Here is a 26,058-nt window from a genome sequence, read left to right on the forward strand (position 1 = left end):
GAGCAGGACCCGCTGCCCTGCAGTGATGGACCCCGGTGGGTTTGGTACAGCAGATCCAGCTCAGGAGCTGCTGCTCCAAGGCAGTCCTGCTCCATTGTGTGTGTGCGGGTCAGGGACAAGGTGAGGGCAGCAGCAAGCTCAGAGATAACACAACAGCCCTTACCCTCCCCTCCTCCAAGAGGGAGGGACATTTAAACGTGTCCACCACGATTCCTCCTCCCTCACCTTGTTGCAGGAGGAGACAACCTGGAGATGAGGTGACTTGAGCAAATCCCACAGTGGCAGAGCTGGGACAGGACCAGGTCTCCAGGACCAAGCTCTCGACCATGGGGAAAGCGTCCCTTGTTCTAGCAGGTGCTTGTCTGCCCAGGCTGGCAGACATTCATTCCAACACATCTACACGCCTTATCTGCCTCTCCCTAGATAAACCAGACCCATCACAACTGCTCACCTGCTCTCTTTTCAAGGCAGCTGACATCAAAACCACCAGGCAGGAGTGGGGCTGTGGTGGTGCTGGTGCTTCCAGTGCTGGGAGTGCTTCATCCCAGACTGCTCCACTCCCTGCTTGTCCCCTGCACGTGGCTCTTTATCCCTGTCTTACCCCAATACCTCACCCCAGAGGAACCTGCTGCAGGGACCAGCACCACCAGCATAGCCACAGCCCCAAGCCCTCACCTCGCAGGTGCATCAGGCACTGAACTGACATCCCCACCTCACTGCTTCACCTGGGAAAGGCACCAGAGGGGAGGTTTGCAGAGAGGCTCCCGGGAGGCACAGCAGGGCTGGGAGGAGAGGAATGGAAGCAAATCCCTGGCCAAAAGCTGCAGCGTGTTTTACCAGGAGGTGAAATGTCTGGAGCACCAACACTGGGTTCGGGAGTGGGACTCTCCCGCTCCCTGACCATCAACACCTCAGCTGGAGTCTCCCTTCCTTGATGAGACCATCACCTTCAGTCAGCAAAGCCCTGAGGCTTGTCCAGTCTTTGCTAAGGTCAGCGCTTCCTGCTCAGCGCTAATCCTTAGGTCTCTCCAAAAGGCAGGGCTGGACACCCCAGCCTCCCCCAGGAAGCACAGCCAGGCACAGGGAACCACCATCCACACTCATCACGCCGTGCTACAAGACAGCAGCAGACCCCGAGCCTGTGCACTGCTGGCATCCACTCCCCAGAAAGTTGACAAAATACCAATAATACGAGTTCAAAATGAAGCTACTGAAAACTTAACCCCCCCTCCCCCCAAGCACACACAGGCAATACCCGAGCCCCGGCCTGAGTAAACCTCTCTCTGTCTCTCTACCTCCTCCTTGTACTGCCGGTGTCGGCTCTCATTGCAGAGGATGGAGGCAAACACAAACAAACCCGAGTTTTACTCACCGACCCAGCAGCCAGCTCCTCCCCGGGCTCCACGTTTACCCGTCCGTGGGCCAGGATGCCCGCAGCTCGCAGGGCAGAGCCTGGCGATTCGCTGCTGCCGCTCGGATGCTCCGGAGCTGCCGCTCCGCTGCTCTGCGAGCGCCGCGGGCTCTGCCCGGCTCCGCTCGGCTGCCGGCGCTGGGATTTATGCGGAGCGCGCAGCCATGCGGGGAGCGTCGCCAGCCCCAGTGACCCCGCTGGGTGCGGGATGCAGCTTAAAGCGACAGCCCGGCTCCTCCCGGTCCCTCCGTGCCCCTGCTCGAGGGGTGGGCTCCAGCGCAGCTCCTCGCCCTCACCTCGCTGCCACGAGCCTGGCGGTATTAGATGATGCTCTCAAACACAGAGCGGAGCTACGTGAATATTTAGCTTTCCTTCCACCTCCTCACCTCCTACCCACCACACACACTTCACCTTAAAAATAGATCGGGATCAATTTTCCTTAACTACATCTGCAAACACATTCAGCTCTACAGGCACATGCAGCACACAGCAAAAGCCCTGTGCACAAACAGACACAATAGGATCACTCGGATTTAAAGCACCAAAACACCAAAGGACCATTTTTAACTCCCGATAGTCCTCCTGCTCCTCATATTATTAGATACATGATTTTTTGGGGTCCTATTGCAGAAGCCAAAGATGCTCAGCCATAAGCATCTCTTAATTCAAATATACCTCTGTTTAACAGAGGGAAGTTTCTAATTGCAACAAGGTTTTAAACACAGAAAGATGGAAACACTACATAACAGCCAAAGAGCTGTTCCTACCTCCCCTGTGTGAAGTGTGAGTTTCTGACACGAAATGGGTCACTGGGAAGAAAAGCAGCAGCCAAAGGCCACCCGGCAGGGCAGTGGCAAAGCAGGGACACAGCCCCGCGGCACTCTCTGCTCCGTCCACGCTGTTCTCTTACACTTCATTCTCATACATTTCATTGCAAAAGTAGGAAATTTCCCTACCCTGAACCAATGCAGCTCTTGGGGACTGCCTGTGCCTTCCCATGCCAGTCAGTTTATTTCCAGGAGTCCCATAGAAACATAGAACCTGTGTGGGGCCCGAGATCAGGACTCCTGGCTTGGTCTCAGCCTCTAAATCCCTCCTATCCCCCAGAGGGGCTTCAAAGCTTCACTGGACTTCCCAGCAGTCCTGGACACAAGGGCAAGGCATCACGGATGCATAAAACCTCTCCAGAAGGAGAGCAGCCGTGCTGGGGCAGCCACAGTCAGGAACTGGGGATCCATCAGTGCTCACAAGGCTGATCTGGCTGATGGGGAGCGGGTCAGGCTGTGCTCAGGGCAAACAAGCTCTGAGCAACAAGCGGTGAAACACCCTGTGCTGATGAAACATGGGCAGAGCTGCAGGGCAATGCAAGATGGGCCCCCCAGAGCATCAGGACAGAGCAGGCAAAAGGCAATTACTCTGCACCTATTTTGTTCTGGTGCCACAGGCTATGGAAGGGAATTGGCCTCAAACTAAGCTGCTGCCTGGGGAGCTCACATACTAAACTTCAATTTAGTTCTTTTCAAGCATCTCTGCTTTGGAGGAAGGCTGAGAGCTGGGCTGGTGCAGCCTGGAGAAGAGAAGGCTCCTTAAAGGGAAACCTTAGAGCAGCTCCAGTGCCTAAAGGGGCTGCAGGAAACCTGGAGAGGGGCTTGGGACAAGGGCCTGTAGGGACAGGCCAAGGGGAATGGCTTTAACCTGCCAGAGGGGAGACTGAGATGAGCTCTTAGGCAGAAGCTGTTCCCTGTGAGGGTGCTGAGGCGCTGGCACAGGGTGCCCAGAGAAGCTGTGGCTGCCCCATCCCTGGCAGTGTTCAAGGCCAGGTTGGACACAGGGGCTTGGAGCAAGCTGCTCCAGTGGAAGGGGTCCCTGCCCGTGGCAGGGGTTGGAGCTGGAGGAGCTTTAAGGTCCTTCCATCACAACCCAGCCTGGGATTCTATGAACCAGAACTGAGCCTGTGCCCCCTATGTGGAGAGCTGAGTCGACTTGGGACAGCTGTGAGAGGGGGACACCTGAGGCAGGTATTGAGGGTGAAATGCAGAACATTTTACAAACACAGAGGGTAGAACAGCAGAGCCCACACAGGAGGTTGGTGCTTGGAACAGCAGGAGAAGATGACGTTTTGCATCTGGGTTTAGGATGCAACAAAGGAGAATGAATGAGACATCCATGATCTACAGAGACACCACCTGCAGCTTCAGATCCCTGCACTCACACCAGTGAGCTGCGAGCCTGCACCCCTGTGGCCATCAGTGTGCTTCGTGACCTGCCCAGCCACGGTGCTGTGCAGCCCATGCACACCCTGCTCGCACACAGGACGGGTGCCCCGCGCTTCCCTTCCACGATGAGATTATCACCCTCACTTGGCCTGCTTTCAAAGAGTTTTTTCCCTTTAAACAACTCGCCCACTCGTCCCTATAAACGCTGGGGCTAAAAGCTGGCTCTGTTGTGAGGATTCCAAATAACTTGGGCTTTATTGTTTCAAACAAAATCAAAATAACTCACCCACGCTCCCTCTTTCCCTAATACAGTAACTGCTGACCTGCTGGGAACATGCCCCACTGCCACACTGGCTTCAATCCACATCTTCGGATCGATAGCGGGTGACAGGATCAGGTTTGATTTCGCTCTGGGAGGAGCGTGGTGTTCCCATGTAGGTATCTGTCTGCACTGTTCCTGACACCTCTGCTCCTCGCAGGGCCTCAGTGCCGGTGCTGCCCTGCTCGGATTTGGCTACTTTGAGCAACCACCTCATTAATACCAGGTTTTTCCACCAGCTACATCTACCCTGGAATCCCAGCTCAGGTGGGCAGCCCTCTCTGCTGAGACCAGGGCATCCACGCCATGGGATTACATCTGGTGTCTTTTTAGGAGGTGCTATATTAGTCAGCGTACTCAGACAGTCCTCAGAGCTCCAGCAATACTCTGCAGTTTACGTAGCAACTTTTCCACTTAGGTTTTGACAGCATTCACCACACCAGGCTGGGTTTCCCTGGCACCATTTAATAGAAACACATGAGCTAGATCTAGCACCTTGAAGCTTAAATTACTAACCAAGGAGACAAATTTGAAGCATTACCATTCCTGGGGAGTCTCTCCAGTCTAGGGGAGAAGATGGGCAGCTCTAGAGGTCAATTTGGCCCATCGAAAAACCTGCAAGATCCTTTAAATACCAAAAGTGGGAGTGAACCTGAACTGCTTGCTCAAAACTATTCAGGTTATAGGCAGATGCCAGCAAGCAGTGAGCTCCTCGAGCGTGACTGATGCTCCCCTTGCAGAGCTGCTGTACCTGGCCATGCACTACAATACAGCCCAGCAGCAAAGCACGAGGCTGGAGCTGAAACTCGTCACAGTGATGTGCTCTGCAGTTGGAGGGGGGTGGAAGTAGGACCACGCTCAGCTGTTGAGTCTCAGCTGAGCAGCAGTAATTTGCTAAACCGAAATAACTCCATTGCTTTAAAGGCTATAACCCATATTCTTGATTAATTAGCACAGAAGCCAAGGTTAATGTGTAGTGCTCAACTCCCAGTCACCTACTACATCCACTAGACCGCACCACCACCTCTCAACTTCCAGCCCTACCGAGGAGTAGGAGGTGATGGAGGAGACAGGTGCCTATAAACCCGCTGCCAGTGAAGGACATGCTCCTTTTCAGCAATGGAAGTGATCCAACGCTCCCCCTGCAGCAGATCTGCCCTCCTCCCCACCGTGTACTGCGCTCTGTGCAGCTGAGATTGGAGCCCACTGACAATGTGCTTAGAGAACACTCTGCAAAAAAGCCTGCTTGTCTCTGGATTGCCAGAATTGTGCTGCTTTCTTCAAACATACTTTTATTTAGACACCTACTTGCTCTTAGCACAGCACTGTTCTAAAAAGCAGCTGAGCAGATGCAGCACCTTTACCAGGGGTGGTAACGACGGGGTGAAGTTCATCAGATCCACACACACCCATCTTCCTTAGCACCCATAACACTCTAACCTTCACATAAACACCCTTTCGCTGCAGCAAACGCCCAAATCTTAATTATTATTTACTCATACTCCAGTAACGCCTGAAGGCCGCACTCAAGATCAAGGCTCTGTTATGCAATACACCCCACAGAACATGAAATCCTGGCCCTGCCAGGGGCAGGGAGGATCCTGGGGCTGGTACCCGTGGGTTTCCCGTTTCAGCGATGGTCACACACAACCCTTCTCCAAAGAGCTTGGACAGGAGAGACAGAAATCACACAAAGACAGAAACAGCTTCTCCTATCAGCAAAAAGCAGCTCTTGCCCTGGTTCATGCTATTTCAAAGGGCAGGGTGAAACTACACCCTGGTTGGGGAAGGCAAAGATGAGGAGGCTGATTTGCTCCATGTGACAGGGCCCAGAGAATATTAGGATGCGAATGGCTTTAGATACAGGCAAAAGTCCTCCAGGGACTTCCTTGCAATCCCATGGGAATTGCACCTCCTGCACCCAAGCACATTCAGCAGTCTCACTCTTTGGAGGGAAGCTGGTTCCTCCCCTCCTCTGGCATAGTAAGCGCTGCAGGGGACTGCAACTCTTTCTGTGGCACAGACACCACAATCCAGGATGGAAAAGTTGGATCCATGGGATCATTCAGGGCCATTCTCTAACCGCACATCTCCCCAGGAAGCTTCCCTAGCAGTCCCAGTGCAAGAAGCACTGAGCTGGGCTCAGCTCTGCCCATTTCAGGCTGCAGTCTTCTGGGGCCACCCAGGGAACAGAAAGGAGCCGGGGGCTCTGAAAAACCATTATTTAGGCTTTTTTAGATTAATTGGTGCTAATTGCCTTGGGAGGCTCAAAAATAGCACTGCTAATGGGGAACGTGGAGGCAGGCTGAAGGTGAGGTGTGAGCAGAGGCTCACGACGGCCACATGAACACAGGTTGTGTCCTGCCTGCGCCTCCAATTCAGAGATCCCCCAGTCTGCATTCACACTCATACAGGGGCAGAGTTTTTAGCATGAGAGCTCCAAGACACAGCACTTGAACCTTCCTCGTTTCAGGCCCCTTTCATTTAAGGATTCACATCCTTTTCCCTACCCCTACAACCAGTGCCCTGTCCAGCAGCTGGTAACAGCCAGTATCAAAGATAAGCTACAGACAAAACTGGTCTGATTGTACAGGCTCCTGCACCGCTTCAGGTCTGCCCTTAAATGAAAGCCAACACACGTTTTCCAGGTGCATTTCCCTGCTTTCAAATATCGCTCATATAAAGAGAAACACAAGTTACTGGTACAGATCATCTACATAGACCCACCAAGTAATAGATAAGTGCACAGCATGGCTTCAGCACAGCCAGACTATGCTCACTTCCCAGCCTCATTCCACACACAGACAGGCTGCATCCATCAGATGCTCCTGATCTCTACTGATCCCACCAGCTACAGCTGGGACCTCAGCCCCTGGTGCTGGTAAGGGCTCAGGTCACTGTTGGTACCCTGGTGAAAGACAGGCACAGCCACACTGCTGCTTGCACTCACATTTGTCTGAGCAAGAGACAGTCCTGCAAGAAAAGCAGACCAAACCCCCAGTCAAGGCCCCTGTGTCATGTGGTATCATCATAGCGCCAGTGATTTAAGCAGTGATTTAAGCTGATTAACACCCAGAGAGAACCAGGACTACGGATTTCTTTTAAGGTCTCCTGGTATGTGAGTTATTAAATGTGAGAAGCCGGAACTGTGGATGTACAAAGTGCCCCAGGCACAGCAGAGACCCCAGAAGTGAATGAAGAGTTCCAGATTTTGAGAGAAGTCAAACACTTGGAGTTTTACTGCTCTAGGTCTGACTTCAATTCATCCCTCTTTGCAGTATTGTTCTCTTTAAAGTGGCAGTTTCTAGGAAATGGTGATTGTAACACCTCCTTTACTGTCTCATGCCACTTGATGGCTGACAATTTGCCGGGAGAAAAGGCTGTGCAAGGAGGAAAGCAGACCTCAATTACAGCTTCAAAGTACCAATAACTGAAAACTCACTTACAGTGAGTCAAGGGAAAAAGACTGTATTTCAGCAGCTTGGTTAGTCAGCTCCAGTCTGGACCACTGGACTAGCGGGGCTGCAGACCTGCTGTTGTAACCCCCATCAATGCTGGGGTACCCTGGACAATCAGTTCCATTTTCATCACCTTCCTAGAGGAGGTTCCTCTGGTAAGAGGCTCTTTCTTACAGTTTTCTAGCTTGAAAACTGGCCTCCACACATAGCCAGATATAGGCAGAATATGGGGTGTCAGACCTGCTTTCATACATCCGCCTGATCCCAGCCCAAGGGATCTGAGAAGCATCCAGACCATAGGGGTCCTTGGTGAAAGTGGTGCAAAGCCAAGGGCTTGGACAGCCATCCTGCACACAGGGCAACCAGTACGTTCTCTTTTCTGTGTGGTTGATGCACAAGCACAGGCTTGTGTTAAATCCTGCCTCCTATCTCCTTTCCACAGCTTTGATTCACAACCTGACCTCAGTCTGGGAGAAGGGAAAAAAAAGGGAAAGGCGGGGTGAGGAAAAAGGAGAATGAGGGTGTCCAAGTGACAACAATATCGCAGACACAGGAAGACAAGGAATTCAGCTTTATCTCTGGGTCCTTGAGTACTGAAGCACCTCATTGAGGACAAGGCCTAGGGCTAACACACAGGCACAGAGGCAGCAATAGCTCTGCCTTGCTTCTGTTCAGAGTAAAATGAACAGAACACTGCAAGGGCAGCTCTAAGACCAGAGCTATGAAATGTCAAAGCCGTTCACAGCACCTGCAGGGGCTGCGCAGCAGAGCAGTCACCTTCCCAAAACACAGCTAGCATCAGCTGAGCCTCCTTGGTGCTGAAAAGCCCATTGCTCTGAGCAGAGACACCCCCAGGACAAAAGCTGTGGGTAGAAGAGATGACAGCTGCTTCTTAAATAGAGCCAGGCAGCAGACTGCATCTCACCCCAGGCACGTAAGGCAGAGCCTCTGGACTCCCGTTCTGGACCCTGCAGAGGTGATTTTAAGGAATTCTCCTCTGGCCACTCAGATAAGCCAGGCAAAGGCAGAGCCATGGACTGGCACAACACGGGCTGATTCTCAGCAGCAGAGCCCAGCCCTTTGAAGGCAGCTGGTCTCTCACTAAACCTCAAGTCACAGAGCTGTCCAAATGCAGTTGCCACCCACGGTGAGGAGGGGATGCCCAGAGAGAGACAAGCTCAGCATCTGGCCCCAGCGCTCCGGAGGACCAGGACAGCTCCTGCCTCACCGCTCCCTGCTGGGGATGCTGCTCCCGCCCCACGTTCCCTCCCAATCCAACCACACCGCACCAGGACCAGCTTCTCCTCTGTGGGATGCCGAGGAGCCTGGCAGGTAATTCTGGCTTTTACTCCAGCTGTGTATGCCAGCTTCCCTCCCAAACCTGCTCCTCTGCATGGGAAAAGGTAACTTCATGAAGGATCACGGTACCATAAGCCTCATGTAACCGCTTGTGCAGCCCCCGCTTCGCACACCAGAGCTGCCCGTTGGGTTCAGTCCCCCAGGCATGATGCTGGATGCTCGCCTGCAGCAGGCCCAGTGCTGCCATGCCTCCCTCTCACTCACATGCTCTCATTGGATAATTACAGAGAAAACCAAGGCAAATCCCAATTTTAGTGCCATTATAAAACAGAGAGGGGGAATTCATTACCTGGCAGCTGTTAATATTTAAGGAAGAAACTGATAATTTACCTCTGAGGTGATGAACGCAGCAGAGGCAGTGCAGTTGCCTCCCCCCACCACCTCTGTGCAGTTACTCTGCAGAGGTTTTCTATCTACCTGCTCATTTCCCTGCCTCCCATGCCAGCACCAAAGTCCCAGCAAGGAACAAAGTGTGTCAGGGCTCTGCACTGCAAAGTTCACAGGGGTCTCGGCTCTGGCTTTGCTTATGCACATCTAGATTTGGGAGAGCATTCACTAAAATCTCTGCTGGCTCCTGCAGCATCCGTGCAACCAGCCCACCTGAGTCAGAGGAGTTAAGGAAAAGAAAGGCTCTAGAGCTTGACGAAGAGACTCATACAGACATATGGAAAGAAAGGTCAGATAAATTAGGATGACTCCGGGGAGGCAACCAGATCACTGACTGCTTCTACGAATAGCCCGAAATCCCTGGAATAGCCTCCTGGTACCTCTCAGACTCAAGCCATCCAGAAAGTTTTCCAGCTCATCCTGCCTTCGAGCTAGGAAATATCTCAGTGCAGCCTCTCTCCCAGGCCCAAAGCACTACAGAAGGTTCCACAACCTAACAGGAAGATAAAGCATTCAAGAGCAAGCCACAGCTCAGTGTTTACCTGCTCAGCTCCAACGGGACTGACACCAGCACAGCAGCCTCCAGGTGTCATAGGAACAGGCTTAAATTTAGCAGCAGCTGCCTTCCCGCTGCCTGACTCCAGCTTCTCTCTTTCTCTCTCCGCTGCTCTTTGAACACGTTTACACAGAAAGTCTGACCACCAATAATGCTCTAATTACACCCATGCAGCAAACCAAAACACAGGGGCTGTGGGATACAGGAGGGCATGCATCGAACTGCCCTTGCATTGCAGTAGTTTACACATCAATGAAACAAAGAAGCTGCTTCATCTTAAAGGAGAGGGAAGATGCACACAGAGCCCACACAGAGCAGCAAAGGCTGCAACCCCCAAAATGCTCAAGCTCCTGCGAGACTGCAAGAAAGTATTGGCTTCATCTTCTCTCAACCAATACAAGATAGCCAGGGGAAGGATGGTCTGGGGCCAGAGCACAAGCATCTGGGAGGAAGCCCCTGATGCTGTGTTTATCCTCACACCCCAGCATCCATCCAGCCAGTTCTGCAGTCCACAGTGAAGCCACAGGGGATGGATGGGGGCACTGCCTGGACAACATAGGATATAACAGGGACAGGCAGGACCTCCCTGCCTGCTCTGCCACGCTGCCCTCCAGCTCTGCTCCCTGGCCCAGTGACACCAGGACGGAGCCAGGCAGATGGTCAACCGTGAGCTGACAATCTCCTTGTACATCATGAGGGAGAAACCCATTGGAATTGCTCTGGCAACCTGCCTTTGGGGTGGGGAAATGTGATTTACACGATTTCCCCTTCTTTTATGGTTGTTTCTCACTGTAATCGTAAAAAAGGTCTTATAAAAACATTTGTCCTAGGGAGTGTTTGGCGATGCAGCTTGTTTGCAAATTGTTCAGTGCCTAAATACACCAGCAATCCATCTCTGCAAGTCATCACTGCAATCAAACTGCTCCTCTTTCTCTTGACTATAAATGGTCTTTGCTAAGGACAGGTTTGAAGAGTGAGGAAGCACTCCCTCAAGCTGATGCACTGAGGAGAGTCCACATGAACAGGACCATTTCTAGAGCACAGATCTCCAAGGAAAGGAGAGGACTGGGTTTGATCCTTACCTCTTCCCATGGTTTTGCTCCAGCTTTTGGATCTTGATGCGATAAACTGCTTTAGTCCTTGAACGCTGGCACATGCACTGTCCCACTGACCTTAGAGACTTTAGCTCTCTGCTGAGCTTAAACTCAGGGCCAGAATTGGGGCAGGTCCCTAGCCCCTCACCACACAGGAATAAACAGCCCATTTCCTCTGTGGACCCTGTCCTTTTTCCACCATGGTTGCTCTTTCTGAGGGGGTGGTGAGGGAAACACAACCTATCTGAAGCGTTAGGAAAATCCCATCCTTCTAGTAAGCCTCTAAAACACAATTACCAAGTCAATCGAGGGCTGGAGCGTTATGACCTTCTCCCCAGCAGCGCAGAGAGGTTAAATTTATGAGCAAGCCTTTGATGTTTGCAAGCTTCACGTGGTACAAAACCTTCTGCTTTGATGTTCCTTTTAAAAGAGAGGAAACTCAAGGTGTGCAGTACATGAGTCCCAGGGAGCACCGGGATCTGGCCACCCACAACTACAGGCACAAGGACTGAGCTCTGATGCAGCTACTTTTGCTTAGGGCTCAGCTGCAACAGAGAGAAAATGTGACCAAACACTTCACACCCACACCAGCTTCTCTCAGACCAAACCCACCTTTGTTCTGCCTGTGGAGAACCAGGTACTCACAGCCCTGAGAATTCCCATGGGAGCTCCAGACCTGACCTCAAAGGTGAGGAGGACCCTGCCCTTTCCCATCTCTCAGACCCAGGCTGTGCTGGTCCCTCTCTTCCCAGTGACCACCAGCCACGGCTGGGAAATTCCCCCACTTAAGGGCCATGGGAGAGGTAAGGAAGCCCGTTGCTCTGGCCCTCCTGCATAGGTTCTCCATTGTGTTCCACACCAGTATCCTGCACAGCAGCGGCGGGAATGTCTAAACCGCACAGAGGGACCTGCCACAGGCCCTGGCACGCTTCCTACCTTACGCAGCAGCTGGGCCATGGCTTCTCCCGTCCATCCCAGCATCCCCACGGTTCTGCCAACAGGTTGAGCCCTTCTCCCAGGGTCCAACAGAGCTGCCAGCAGGGTCAGGCTCCTCTCCATCCCCGAGCTCACTTCACCTCCTTTTCCCTCTCTCACCTCCTCCCATGGGGAGTTTCCCAGCAGCTCAGTAATTAGCATCATCATCACCACCACTGCTAATAACACCACCACAGCTCCTGCCATCCACAGCTCAAACAGCTTTACAGCCATCATCACGCCTCTGTAACCTCCCCAGGGTAGGCAGGGAAGCAGCATTACCCCACCACACAGACAGGGAAGAGGGAGGTAAACAAGAGGCAGAGATGGGCAGCGAACCCGGGAGCTCTGACTCAGGCACCGCACCCGCAGGACCTCCCTGCGCCAGAGACCTGCTGCTGCACAAGGGCCCTCTGGAAGGAGGTCGGTGGCTGCGCTGGCAGCAGGACTCATCCAGGGATTACAACACTGGGCTTGGGGCCTGGGAGTCCTGGGATGAGGTTTTTTCCCGGGCATCCCTGCACACAGCCTCAGTTTCCCCCTGCAAAAAGACCGTGGGAGAGGAGCGCACAGCACCATGTGTGCAGTCTGAGGTCACACCTTCTGGTGGGACAGCAGCTACTGTGGCATCACAGAAAAGCATCCCTGATCAGTCGCTAGATCTGACCTCTAATTAAGGACTCCCTGTTTACTGATGGGTTAAAGAGGATTTTTGCTTTGAGCATTCACAAAATGAGGGATCAGGGGGGATTCCGGTCTCAACAGCCTGACCAGGGAAAGCTTCTCTCCATCCTACGTGGGGTTTGCTATATTTGATTGAAAGTTTCCCATGGATGGGAATTACAGCACCCACAGTCCCCTACAACAGACTGGCACAGCCCAGGTAGCCTCAACAGACAGGGACAAAAGCAGAACTCAAGGCAATGGGCTGCTTTGCTTTTGGCAAGACAACGTTGACTTTTACTGTTCTGGCCTATGCTACAAGCTCAGGCTGGCACAACTGCCAGCTGAGCACCAACACAAACCAGAATTCACCTGAGCATTCACCTACAAAGAGCACGAGCCCTGTACATAAGCTGTGTACCTCTGTGAAGCTACTGGCCTGAAGAAAACCCAATAAACCACTTGTCACTGTCATTTTTATGGGATGTGGACAATGGTCCATTAGATACCAAATAAGGGGCATTCTTTAAGACATAAGACAGGCAGTTACCCTTCTCTCCCAGCCACTGCACAGTGCATTGATCTATTCTTTTTGGGCATAAACCGAGACGTTCAGTCTCTGCAAGGAGGAAGATGTCACTTTTTTCCACACACTGCTGCTCTGTGTATCCTGCTGAATTCACTCCACCCTGTTCCAATCCTGTGTACACCAGGAGTGCCTGGGAACTGAACTGAACACCGACTCCCAGGGCTCAGCTCACAAATCCAGAGCAAGTGGGGAGCTAACACACACACAGAGCAAAGTCAGGGCACACAGAGAAAAGGCCTCAGGAGAACAACCAGGCACAGCAGATGACTGCAGGAGCCAGGTAGAGCCTGAGCCACCCCTCTGCACCCTGTGAGTCCCTGCTGGGTGGTCACCCATCCCCTGAAGGAGGGGAGGAGCAGCACATCCCTCTCCTGCTCACACAGTTCCATCAGTCAGGAGCACTCAACCCCCGGTGTCTGAGAGGCATCTCCTGCCACTGGGTTTGTGTGTCTCTGTCTTCACTTGCTCTTTCATGGACATCCACCAAACCCCATGTGTACTCTCACAAGGTCACTGGTGGTTGGCAGAGTCCCATGGGGCTTTTTCTCAGACACAGCCTATGTGCTCACAGCTACACCGTGAGGAATGCTTTTTGCCTTGCTCTTGACAGAGTGTGGCTTTTGTTTGGCTCCTGGCTGAACGTCTGAGTTAAAAATACAAGGCTATTTTTGGCAGAAGTAGGTTTTTTTTCCTGCCTCTCTATTGCCTTGGATGCCCCCATGCTGCTGTCTCCTTTCTGGCTCAGATGAGCTTTGTTTTCCTTCTCAATGGTCATGTTTGCACCGGTGAGCAGTAGGAAATGCTTTTCCTATTAGACCATTTCCATAAGCACTGTTGGGAATGAAGAATGAACTCAGAGAAGTCTAAAAAAAACCCAGCTGGTGTAAAGATCCTGTCTCCAGTGGCCGGAGAGCTGAAAATCAGGAGTGCCTGTGGTCAGAAAGGGATGTGTACATACGCACATGTACACAGGTACAGCCGGATATGTTCGCTCTGTGATCCTCAGACCAGGAACAAAGGACTGAGTGCTTGAAGCATCCCCACTCCACAGACAGGCTTCATCTCAAGCTCTGCAGCTCAGACCCTTTCTTACCCAGCATGAAAATAGTTTATTTTGCTTTTCTTAAATGCCAGGAAAAAATAGGCCTCTCTTTCCTGGCTTGGATTTATTCCATCCGGAGTCTCTGCATGAGCACAGCACTGTGATACTGTTACAGTCTCAGGATAAAGCAAGAGCCCAAGTACCCTCAAGCACCCATGCAATCATTAAATCTTTGTTGTTATGCTCCATATCTCCTGGCAACGCCAAGCTGAGGACTTGGGTCTTCTCACTTGAGATCACCACACTCTGATGTCTCAAAATCCCCTCCCATGAGCCAGACACACGCCATCCTTTGTGGGTGCGATCCCCGTCTCCAGGACTGAGAACAAAACCAACACAGCTGCAGGAACCCTCCCCAGCACATTGTATTTGTGTGTCACAACATAAACATCAACACAACCAGAAGATAGCAGCCTAACAAAGAGCTAAAGACATCAAAAAGACCCATGGAGAGCTTTCCAGGACATGGATCCCCACCACCTTCAGAGGAGCCAAGCACAGACTGAGTCAGAGCTCTTCAACACCAGCACAGGATTTGCTGCATGCCAGTAACCCACAAAACACTGACACTGGGGCCAGCTCCTGCTCTTCAGGAAGCACGCTCCACCTAATTTGCTTCCAAAGAGAAGCTCCTAGACAATGATTTCCATCATCTAATGATCGATGAATTCAAAGAGCCCACTCTGCCCATTGCCACTCTGGAGACCATCAATGTGATCAGGACACAAGAGAGAACAGTTCCTAAGGTCCCAGATTTGGCAATGGCAAGCAGCATTTTTGGTTCCTCATCAAAAAAACCAAAAAGGGTTCTGTTTCTTGAAAGCAACAAGCCCGCCCCTCATGGACCCCAGGAGGCTGATCAAGTCAGGCTCCACAAAGCAAGGGATCCCAATTGCTGTGTTCTTTTGGGATTGGAGCCATCACATCCTGGCAGTCCCATGCTCAGGAAAGCTCAGGTCTAGACTCCCATCCCTCAAGAGAAGATTACAAATACCACCATTAAATATCAAGCTCTCATAAACCAGCTCACGATGGAGGCTCAAAAAGGCAGAATATGTCTACAGCTGCCCAACAGTCACCAGCAGAGCCAGATGCAGGCTCTGTTTTCCAGCCACACCATTACCCCCAGAGCAGGTTAGAAACGAGGTTAAGAACAAACACACTATAAGAAACTCCCAGATCAATACTGGAGGAAAAGCATCATCTTCCTACCGACTGAGAGACCTGGACTCGGACTTCGCTGGCATCCAGTGGTGATGTACTTGACCCCCGGGGCTTCCCCTCTGAGCTGGAGTGGTGCTCCCGGTATTTCTTTGACCTCGCAGGCAATGACAAGAACTCTTTTCCTGAGATCTTCAGGTCTCCCACATGATGGCTGTCCCCATTCTGGTCCTTGGGAAAGCAAGAAACAGTCATTGCACAAATTGCCTGGCCCTGGTTTATGTGGAGATCTGTTGGCAAGTATCCACAGAATAGGAGGCAGAAGCAAGAAGCTAATGTGGAGTTCAGGTGGTGTGAGCTGCCACTCATCATGAGCGGGGTTGAGTGAGGACATTTTGCCTATCTCTACAGCACATGGTTTTAATGAGTGGAGAGGAAGCATCACCCAAGCAACACACAGTAGTCAGCTTCTCCACAAGGAGAAGTAGCATCCTCTTAAAACCCCAGGTATGCAGGTAGAAGCATGGCTGGTTTATTTATGGGCATGGGGGATGATGGATGAAAGCTCCATAAGCAGTCACTGCTGCTAGTGATTTCTGGCAACGACACTCAAAACCCTCTTCTAAGCAGCGGCAAGCTCACCTTGCCCAGGATACCAAGCCCTTGGCACAAAGTCCCTTCACTTGCTGTATCTTCACTTCTTGCCAGCACCCAGCCATGCAGCAGCCTACACCAAACCATGGATAACCCAACCATGCCCCAGGGAACACAGCTTTTCTGGATGCTCCACAGCATTTCCCATCTCTAGGAGCTGGCTCCCAGCACAGACAGAGCGTTGTCTGCCTCAGTGTCTCCCACTGTTTTCAGCAAGTAGGGCCCTTACCCAACAGCTTCCTAAAAGGCGGATTAACATGAATGGTTGGAGTCCCATTTTGCTCTTTTCTCATGCTACCAGAAGCATGTGGGGGCTGCAGGCTAACATGACTAACTGCAGCAGACAGTTACAAGCCATCCCCTGTTCTCTCGCTGCTGTCCTCCTTTGCTCTCTGAAATGCTTGTGCTCAGTGCTCCCATAGACATGAAACACAGGATGATCACCCCTGTATAATGCATGAGGAAAGTGAGATGGCAGAGGCTACATGTCTCTTGAAGTGTTTGTCCCTTCTCGCTGCAGCCCCTCACGTAGCTTTTCGAGGCCCTAGCCCCGTGCCTGGCTCTCCCATTTTCACTCCCTTCCCATAAGACATGCACAACTCTATCCCTTCTCTGTCAAAAGACTCAAGTTTAATGGCCCTGCCTGTATTATCATAACAGCCTCATTACTGCTGTCATGCAGATGAGGCCCTGCTACAGAAGCACCAGGGATATTCAGCATTTAGCTCCAAAGACACTTACTAAAGGCATGAGCCACTTTACACCTAACTGGTGGAAACTGAGTGCCTAAACCTGCTTGATGCTCTGGGCTTCAATGCTTCCAGGCTGCAAACCACTCTGTTATCATACATAAAGCACAGAGGGGATGCCCCAGGGTGTCCTCACTGCAGCAGCTACAGACAGGAGAAAGAAGCCCAGGAGATAACCCAAGGGCCCATGGGGCTGGGATTTAAGAGCACACAGACCAAAAAGCCAGCAATACTGAACAGGGTCTGAAGTCACAGCACATCACCAGCACACCGAGATGCTGTAGCCAAATGGCTTTTCCATTCCTTGCAATACAAACAGGAATATCAAGAAGGAGTAAGGAGAGATTCATTCCCCTGACTGCTATTGATGGGACCAACTGCAGCCAGGCTAGCATCAGCATTTTGAAAAGCAACTACAGAAGTGGATTTCAGACCTGGAAAGAAACTGCTTTCCAATGCCCTTACTGCCTTAGTTAGAGCCTCAAACCACTTAGTTCTTGACAAAAAGAATAGATGACTCAATTACAGCAAGTAAGAACCTTCAGGGTAAAAGCCAGCATGTGATGAAGAGATTTTTAGTCTCGTAGAGAGAGGAATAAACAAGAACCAATGGCTGCGAGCTAAAACCAGAGATGCTCAAAACAAGGAATAAGGCACAGGTTGCAGAAGGATGATCAGAGAAGCAGCGGTCCTGCTGTCTGCTGTGGCAGTCAGAACAGATGTGGGTGCTTCTGGAGACACACTGCCCAGACACTGCTCTGTGCAGGGGCATTGGACAAGGGTTCCTGCCCTGAGTGGTTATGGGATTCCCTGAGGGCTCTGAAGGCTGTCTCTGGCACAGACAATGGGCAAAGGGTGAGACGATAAGGAGAGGGTGCTGGGTTGGTCACAGTTAACTCCGCTGACTGATTCCTCACCATCCCAAGCTTGAAGCCAACCGCCCTCTCGCATGACTGCAATCACCCTTCCTGGGAGCTGCAGTGGAACCGAGAAAGTGGAATTGCAACCAAAGCACTTTTGCAAGGAGAGGTGAACCTGCACACACCCTACAGGACCACTGGAGGGGGAAGAGGAATACTCATGTCTGACTCCAGAGTACCCAGAGCCCCATTTACTCCATCCTCCCTGTGAAAACCCTGAAATCCCATAACCCTGCCTGAACTACTGAACGAGCTTCAGCTTTTACAGCAAAGAGCAGGAAACCAACAGCATTAACAGCAAATCACACATCAGCAAAACTCTCCCTGCCAGTCCTCGGGTCGTGCTGCTGCAATGAGGATACATAGTCAAATGTCTCCCTGGCACCAGATATCACTGTCCCTGCCACTATCAGCACCCTGGAGCTGGAGTCAATGGGTTAAAGCAGGTCAGAGCCAAAATAGCCAGTGGGCAGTTGGGAGAATTAGTAAAAACATATAAATATGTTTAGCATTTAGCTCCCAAAAGGAGTTAATTCAGGGAGGAGCTTTTGTCTGGCTCTCCCAGTGCTTACTGGGAGGTTTAGGCACTTAAATGGGTTTGCAAGCTTGAGGCTGTTTCCCATTGACTGCATCTTCCTGCAACTTGGGCAAGTTTTTTCTCTCTGTGGCACTCCTGTAAGAGGGAAACTCTCCCTGGACACTCGAAGAGCTGAGCCTGGAAAGCACTGGATGAAGGAACATTATTTATGCCAAAGCCATTCCCAAAAGGCAGAGCACGGCTGCCTGCCTGGCCACCTTCTCTGGGAAAGAGCACGAGCAAGCCCCCTGGCAATGGGCACACGCAGTGATCCTGTTCAGGATTTCCTGAGAAGTTCAATCAATCCCTGTGGGTGGAAAGGCTCAGAGCATCCACTGTGGAAACAGCCTTTGCCCTGGGGACACTGAGCAAACGCTGAGCTGGTGGGTCTGACATTGCCTGCACTGAACCGGAGCAGGAGGAATCCTTAGAGCCCCTTGGAGCAAACCCCTCTGCCTCCTGCAACACCAGCTCCTGCTTCTGCCCTCTCCTTCCCTGCCTGTGCTCAGTGCAGCACTCTGCTGGGGTAATAAGGCGCTGAGATTTGCCACCAGCCACTAAAGGGGCTAAAATGCTAACAATTATCCTCTCAATGAAGGGCTGGGTTTGCAAAAAAGCCCAGAAGTGGCTTTTTCAGCTTTCAGTTAAGTGCCTTTTCAGTCAGACCAGCTGTTCCTCTCCTCCAAGCTCTCTAGAAACCCTCTTTGGCTAATCCCATTGACTCCAACGATATCTGCTAATTGCATACTTCCCTGGAAATGAAGCCAGTCAACAAGCCATTACAGATTCCTACTGATACTTCATCTTTGAGGCCAGACATCTTTGCTTACCTTTTCAGAAGAGAACTTCAGGAGGTCTAAGCTGTCCATGATGTTCCTTTGGAGTCTCTTTGGCCTGGCTCCTGCAAAACAACGCACTCTCGCATCAGGAGGGTGTCACTCGCTGGCAGCACTGATGTCACACAGATAAAATTCAATGCAGAACGCCCTGCTCCTGTTAACTACAAAGGCAAAGGGACGGGATGCTGCAGCTGTGCTGTCCTTGAGACTCACATGTGGGGGGCTTCTCTATTGCTTTGGGTCTATGATAGCACAGTCAGCAGCAGTGAGGGCGGTGGGAAGCTTGTGCTATCAGACCAGTAGCGGGGTCACACTGCAACCCTGATCTCAAATAAGGCCTCTGGAATTCAGGAGTTATAAACCCCACTCTAAACCACAAAAGTCATGAGACTGGCATGGAGCAAAATGAGAACAAAGCCATAGTTTAATACTTTAGTGCCTTTGTTGCTTCATGTTTCTAACTTAAAGAATGTATCTGGGATGCAGCTTTAAGCTTGTCTCTACAATCACAAGGGCTAGAAAAGGAAGTGAAGGGGCAAATACTTCCTATCATAGGCTCAGACTTAAGGGGAGCAAAACCTTGCCCTGAACCTGACAGAGAAATCCGAATCTGGCAGCATTCACGACAGCTGTTTGAGATTTCATTCCAGCAACAGAGTGGCTGAAACCCAGTTCAGTTCGGACCCCTGCTTTCTAAACTCTCCTTTACATCCCTGTCTCCCTCCAACCTGCTTCTAGCTCCTTCTGCCTTGCTCGCTAACAGCCAGGGCTTACAAAATGCTCCTAGGATGTCTTCACCATGTCTTTACCACTTCTGCCCCTCCACTCTCCTGCCCTCCTTCCCTGATCTTTCTGGAAGGTTCCATTTAGCTGAGCACCACACGATGCCCAAGGGCAGCAACCAAAGCTGTCACTTCAAGGTCCCATGACAACTTCCAAGCTTCAGGGGAAACCCTGGGGGAGGGTGAACAAATGCATGTGAATTGAAACCCATCACCCTGAGAACGGAAACCACAGAGCTTTGTGTGGTTCCTGCAACAGCAAACTCACCAAACCTAAAGATTCCCCCATTCCCAGCACCACCTGACAGCACCACTGCTTACGCTAAGCAGCACCCATAGACCCTGTTCTGACCACCGAGTGCTCACTGGACAAACTTGATGAGAGAGAAAGCGCAGCATTCAGAAACCAAGTCGAGTCTGTACGCAGAACATGGGGATTAGATGGGAAAGCCACCAGGTAGCAGACACCGCTGCTTCAGAAAGTTCAACTTTGCTCAGCTTCATGAGACATGAGACAAGCCCAGATCAGCCGGGACTTCACTAAAGGTCATGCACATATATCACATCTTAGCTATAAATGACCTAAAGTTCATTTCACTGCCCCTCACTCCCCTAAAGTGATTTATTCTTGCAGCCATAAAGACTCAGATCAGCAAAACAATTACCAGGACCGACATCAGGCCCACAGCAGGCACGGATGTGAATACGCAGAGAGCAAGGAAAACACAACGACAAGCAGCATCATTTCTTCCAAACTCTTCCCCCTTCCACAAGGCAAAGCCAGTTGCTCACTTGGCAGCAGTGCACTAACAACAGGATCTCATTCCAGAAGGTCAGCGATTGCTGTTGACATTGGCAAGGGTTCAGACATGGGGCTGCATCCCTTTGGAGCAGGCAGGAAGAAAGGACTTTGCTGCCCTCCACGAAGCACGCAGAACTCTTCATTTTACCATTCTTATTTCAGTTTTCACTTATTTTTACTAAGATCTTGTATAAGGTATCTGATGCTTATGAACCTATCTTAAGAACCTTCTTGGAGCAGGTTGGGAAAGGCTCATGCTGTTAGACACCAATGAAAGGTCTGGGTTATTTGGTAGCCGAACACATCCATTACCACAGCCTGGAAGTGCACTCAGCCATGAAGACAGCTGAAATGATCAAGCCCAAGCCCCTTTCCACCATAAGATGGGGAGAGCTGCACCCCTCTCAGTGGCCAGACACAACCCACTGCTCTGCCAGAGACACTGCTTCACTCCAGACAGGACTCTCCTTCCATGTCCTAAATGCCACCCAAGATTACACCCCCCAGGGGCATCAGTGATGCGTGTTTTCAGCTGAGAGGACGAAGAGCTCTTAAACAGAGGCCCTGTACCAGCTTAGTGGGAGACACAAGCCCTACACCCAGCTTCCATCACTCCCCTGCACTCCCTGTGGGCATCAGCACATTCTGGACATGGCTATAGCTGCTCTTGGCTTCCTGCAGAATAACCTAGAGTCTTCTGTGTGGAGCAGTGAAGTGGGTCAGGAATAAAAGCCACCTACAACCACTCCATCAGCTGCTGCATTTGGGTTTCAAAGCAATGCCCAAGAGGTGAAACCAGCACCTGGAAGTGAGCGTGCGTCACAGTGGCTTTTAACGGCCACTTCCAGGAAAGCAAGAAAGGAGCCAAATGTGTCTGATTAGATAAACACCCACCATTGCCACCGGGCTAAAGGTCGTTAATTATACACCTCCATCCTCAGGTGCTTTTGTACGTTTGCAATAGCATTAAACTGCTGGCCAGAAAGCATTAATCTCTGATCTGAGAAAACCTGCCTTCCCCTCTGTTAATTTAATAACGCAGTCAGCTGAGACTGCCCCGGCAATTAGGGCACACAGAACAATTTGTCTTCTTCACTTGGTGTGGAGCTGGTGCTCCTCTGTTACCGTGTGGATTCCACATTCAGTTGAGCTGAAAGGGGAAGAAGTCAGGAGTTTCAAACCCAACTTCAGAACCATCAACTCAGCTGTTTTCTTCCCAAAGATGATACAAAGGGCACTGGTGCTGAGCACTGGCCCCACAGAGCCCCCGGCTCTGCCATCCTGCTCACCGCAAGCCATCCCGCTGGTGAAGCAAGCAGCACCATTAAAACAAGCAGTTTGAAGGATTAAGAGGCTACTATCAGTCAGGGCTATGGTAAAGCAGATCCACCCAGGCAGCAATTCCCACCACACGCCTGGGGCTTCTCCCCTTTACTCCACACAGATGGGCTCAGTAGGCTCCACGCACTCATCTTCCGAGAGCAGAGGGATTTCCATACTCACAAGCACCCCACGACAGAAGGAATTCTGTTAACTTTCTGCCTCCGACCAGGACATTCCCTCAGAAGGCTCCAGGCGGAACTTCCAGCCTCCTCCGAGTTGCTTTTCCCAGAAATACCTGCAGCACTGCCCAATCCTCAGCAAAAGTTCAACTCTGCCCCTTTCGCCCCAGTGCAGATCAAGAGCAGCAGCCGTGGATGCAACAGATTGAGCAGCTGAAAACCCAGGTCTGTTCCTCTGGAAGGCTTTTTCCTCCCTTTCCAGTATTTATTGGCATGTTTACCAAGCTCGCTGCGGAGCAACGGAAAACCTCAGGGGCATTTCTAAATGCTCTCTCTGTCTTTAAGGTTTACTGAGGTCTCTAATAGAGCGAGTTGAAACCTTCTTGTGAACATCAGCTGAGCAACGCTCCTGACTGGCTGCATTCATGCCTTGTTTTCCTGCAGCCCCTCAGATGTTGTTCTTTTAAATAGGTTTTTTCAACAATCTCCCTCCCCTCAGCTCAACCCCCCATGAACCAAAGGGGGGGGCATTTTTACTGTTGGTGCTGAGGTGTGTTTAACGGTTCTCACATTCTTGTGATTTAAAACTGGATGAAGCAGTCACCTCCCTCCCTGAAAGGGAGCAACGGACTCCAGGGAGGGTGAAGCGCAGTGCTGTAGAGCTAAGGGTGATGTATGGGCTAGCCTGCCTGCAAGTGAGACATCCCTGGCTTCCCCCACCTCACAACCATTCCCTATTCTGTCTTTGGGACACTAACCCAACATATCCATGTCAGACACCCATCTAGACCCATCCACTTTGTCTCAGAGATAGGGATGGCCCCTCTGCACATCCCTGTGCTACCTGTAATGACACGGATGCTCGAACCTTTATTTAAAGTCTCTTTTCATGTCCAGATGTTTGGCAGTGCATGTTCCATACCTTCCTTGGGCTTTTTAAGCTCATTTTAAGCAGAGCTGCACCAGATTCTGCATGTCTGAGGAAGAGGCCAAACCAGAGAGTTGACACGGCACGCACAGCAAGCACAGCATCTTCCCCCCTTCTTCTCCTGTTCCCTTGGGATCTGTCCCCAGCTCCATACTGCCTGGAAGGGCAGGATCAGTATGGGCTCTGGAGGAAAGACAAAACCTTGAAAACCAAGGGAAGTATTTGGTTTTCAAAGTGCAATTACAGGAGAAATGCTCATGTAGCAAAAGTTTAGCAGTACCTTGCTACAAAGCGTGAGGTAGCCACAGAAAACACAGGGAAGTGTTTTATCACAGGATAATGATGGGATCACGCCCTGTGCATTTGCAGTAGAGCAAAGCTGGGTAGACAGTGTGAGCAGCTTTGCTCCCTGTGGACAGTCTCCATATCTAAGCAGTGCTCCTGAGATTGCAGTTGACAAGATCGAGCAGAGAACGTGTAGCAGCGACTCAGGGAGCCCTGCCAGGAGCTCTCATCAAGCTGACATGTGCTTTGATAACTCCGAGGCTCTCCCCCATCTCCAGCAGCTTGGAGAGCTGCCTACTCCATCCCTGCTTGAGACAAAGCGACCCCCCCCGGTGCAGATCAAGCGACAGTTCTATTTGCAGGCTGGGAACACGCTGTATCCCTCTGGGGTGGCTGTACAGGAGGAAGCAGAATTAAACCTGACAGTGCACTCCAAAGACAACCGGTGGGGAAAGGTTAGACAGCCAAGACTTACATGAAAAGGTCAGTTCTCTCTGTACCTGTATTAACTGAGAGATACCAACTTGGCTTTGGGGTTAGTTCTTCCAGCCCAGACAACTGCCTCCCTCCTTGGTACAGAGCCCAGCAGTTCAGAACCTCACTTTGGGGCAGTTGCTTGGGGTGGAAGACTGGTCTGGTATCCTGGTTTCAGCCTGGTTTTTAAACCACAACCTTTGTAAACCCTCCCAGGCTCAGAGGTGACAGTGGAGATACGCTCCAGCACTCCAAATGCTCACAGACTACCTCAAATCAATACGCTACTGACACATAATCAAGGAAAGCTCTGCCAAGCTCATGCTCCGTTATTACAGCAAGGAAGTGGGGGAAGCAAGCACAGCAGCAAGAAAAGAAAGGAGGAGGGGGGAAAAAAGCAGCCTCCGGTAGGACAAGCATCTCATTTAATGTTTTAATTAGTCTTCAAAGACATAATGGATTCTGGCACTATAAATCCACTTGACCTCTATTATTGCCAGCACTTGCATGAAAAATGCTGGCATTTGTTTTCCCTGTTGTTACTGGGGTAGAACAATACTTTTCTTTAACCAGAGAAAGCAAATAATACCAGTTATTTATGATGACTGCACCATAAAACACTGGCACCAAGCTGCTGTGTGTTGATCCATGGGGACGACCATCTGCTTCCACCCAGTCCTTTAGACAGGAAAGGACCAGGGGAATCCTGACAGGGTCTGAGGATAGGACTAGATGGGCAACACAACAGTTTTCTCCCTCTCAGTTACTTAAGGACTTTTCCAGCTGCCCAGTTACTGCAAACCCCAGGTATGGGTTGCAACAGAAGGTATAGTATGCATGAAAAGAATGAAGTCAACCCATAGCCAAGGGCCAGGAAAAGCTGCAGGGAGGCTGTTTTCAGTGTGCTGTCACATCAGATTTCCCCAGGAATGCTTTGGTCCCATGTGAGGCCCTTCCAGCCTCAGCTCTCCACTGTCAGAGCCAAAGTGACAGGAATGAAACCCCTTCTGCTGGGAAGATGGGGCTCCAGTGTGTGTGCTGTGCTGTGTCGTATCCATTGGCACACAGCTGAGCAAATACCAACCTTCCACACAGGTCCAAGCGCTACAAAACCCTCCAGGATAACAATTTTGCAGGATTTTTTCTCTGTGGCAAAACTGTTCCTTTAAAGAAAAAAAGTGTATCCAATACGTGGTAACAAAGAGAAGTTACTTCTGAATAGAGATGCTCATCTGCCTGACTTGGCAGAAGATGCTCTGTGCACGTGTCACCCATTTCTCATCCTCCAGAATCCAGTCTGACAGCTGAGCAACTCCAAACAGCAGCAATGCTGCACATCCACACAGCACCCAGGAGCACCTTCACATCTGGCTGGCTGCAGTCAGTGTGAGCAGCCAGCACAAAGGCTCCTCAGATGGGGAGAGGCAATGAGGAGACACCCTGGACCACGTACCAGAAGAGCCTTCACATGGATGAGGCAGGACTTGGAGCAAAGTCCTCCTTGGAGATAGAGATGACACCAGGGAGCTGCTTTCCTCTGGTGGGAGCAAACCCAACATAGCTCAAGAAAGCTGCAATCTTTGAGGACAAGGTGATCTTACAACTATTAGTAATGGTCATGATGTTGGGCACCTCTTTGATTTCAGTTTCCCCCCACATGTGCAACAGGCATCAACTTTTCTCTAATTGAGCAAGGCTAGAATAAGACCTAATTGCAAATAAAAGTACTGGCAATTCAGGTCAAAGAATGAAGAATTTTGGTGTGTATTTGCAGGATCTAGAAAATGTAGAGTACCCAATTATGCAACACCTAACAGATAGTCAAAGACAAGCCTTGGAGCTGGTTGGAAGCTTGAAGTCATGTTAGAGGTGGCTTCTTACAACCATAACCTCCCCCAGGCAACTGTCTGCTTCACGGATTAACAGTCATGGGGACAGGAGGCTTTTGTGGGAGATAGATGAATGGGGTGGAGCAGGCTGGGAGGAGGCACATGGCCTCAGGGCTAAGGCAAGAGCAGTGTGAAAGGCTTGGCAGGGACACCTGGCTTGCTTCTGAGAGCAGGGTTTTCTCTGCTAGTATAGAGCAGAGTCTCATGACCACCCATCCTCCATTACCAGCTTGTGTTGAACAAGCAGAGATCAGAAAGAAACTGAGTTTAAGCTAGAAAGTGACACACAGTAATTAGGCAACATCTCCAGCAGGCAGTCAAGCCCAACTACACAGCTGTGTCCTACAGGCTGAGTCAGGGAGGGCAG

General features: G+C 51.0%; 1 protein-coding gene across 1 annotated transcript in view; it reads right to left on the minus strand.

Moving 5' to 3' along the window:
• Window positions 1-26,058, minus strand: part of GPSM1 (G protein signaling modulator 1) — a gene marked incomplete at both ends in the record, with an annotated part of 70,384 nt that overhangs the window by 6,322 nt on the left and 38,004 nt on the right. Inside the window, 2 exons of the mRNA XM_080630623.1 lie at window positions 15,342-15,521; window positions 19,021-19,091. Coding sequence (XP_080486749.1) covers window positions 15,342-15,521; window positions 19,021-19,091 — 251 coding nt within the window. The remainder of the gene's footprint in view (window positions 1-15,341; window positions 15,522-19,020; window positions 19,092-26,058) is intronic.

Source organism: Psittacula echo (genome assembly GCF_963264785.1).
Source record: "Psittacula echo genome assembly, chromosome: 16".
Lineage (NCBI taxonomy): Eukaryota > Metazoa > Chordata > Aves > Psittaciformes > Psittacidae > Psittacula > Psittacula echo.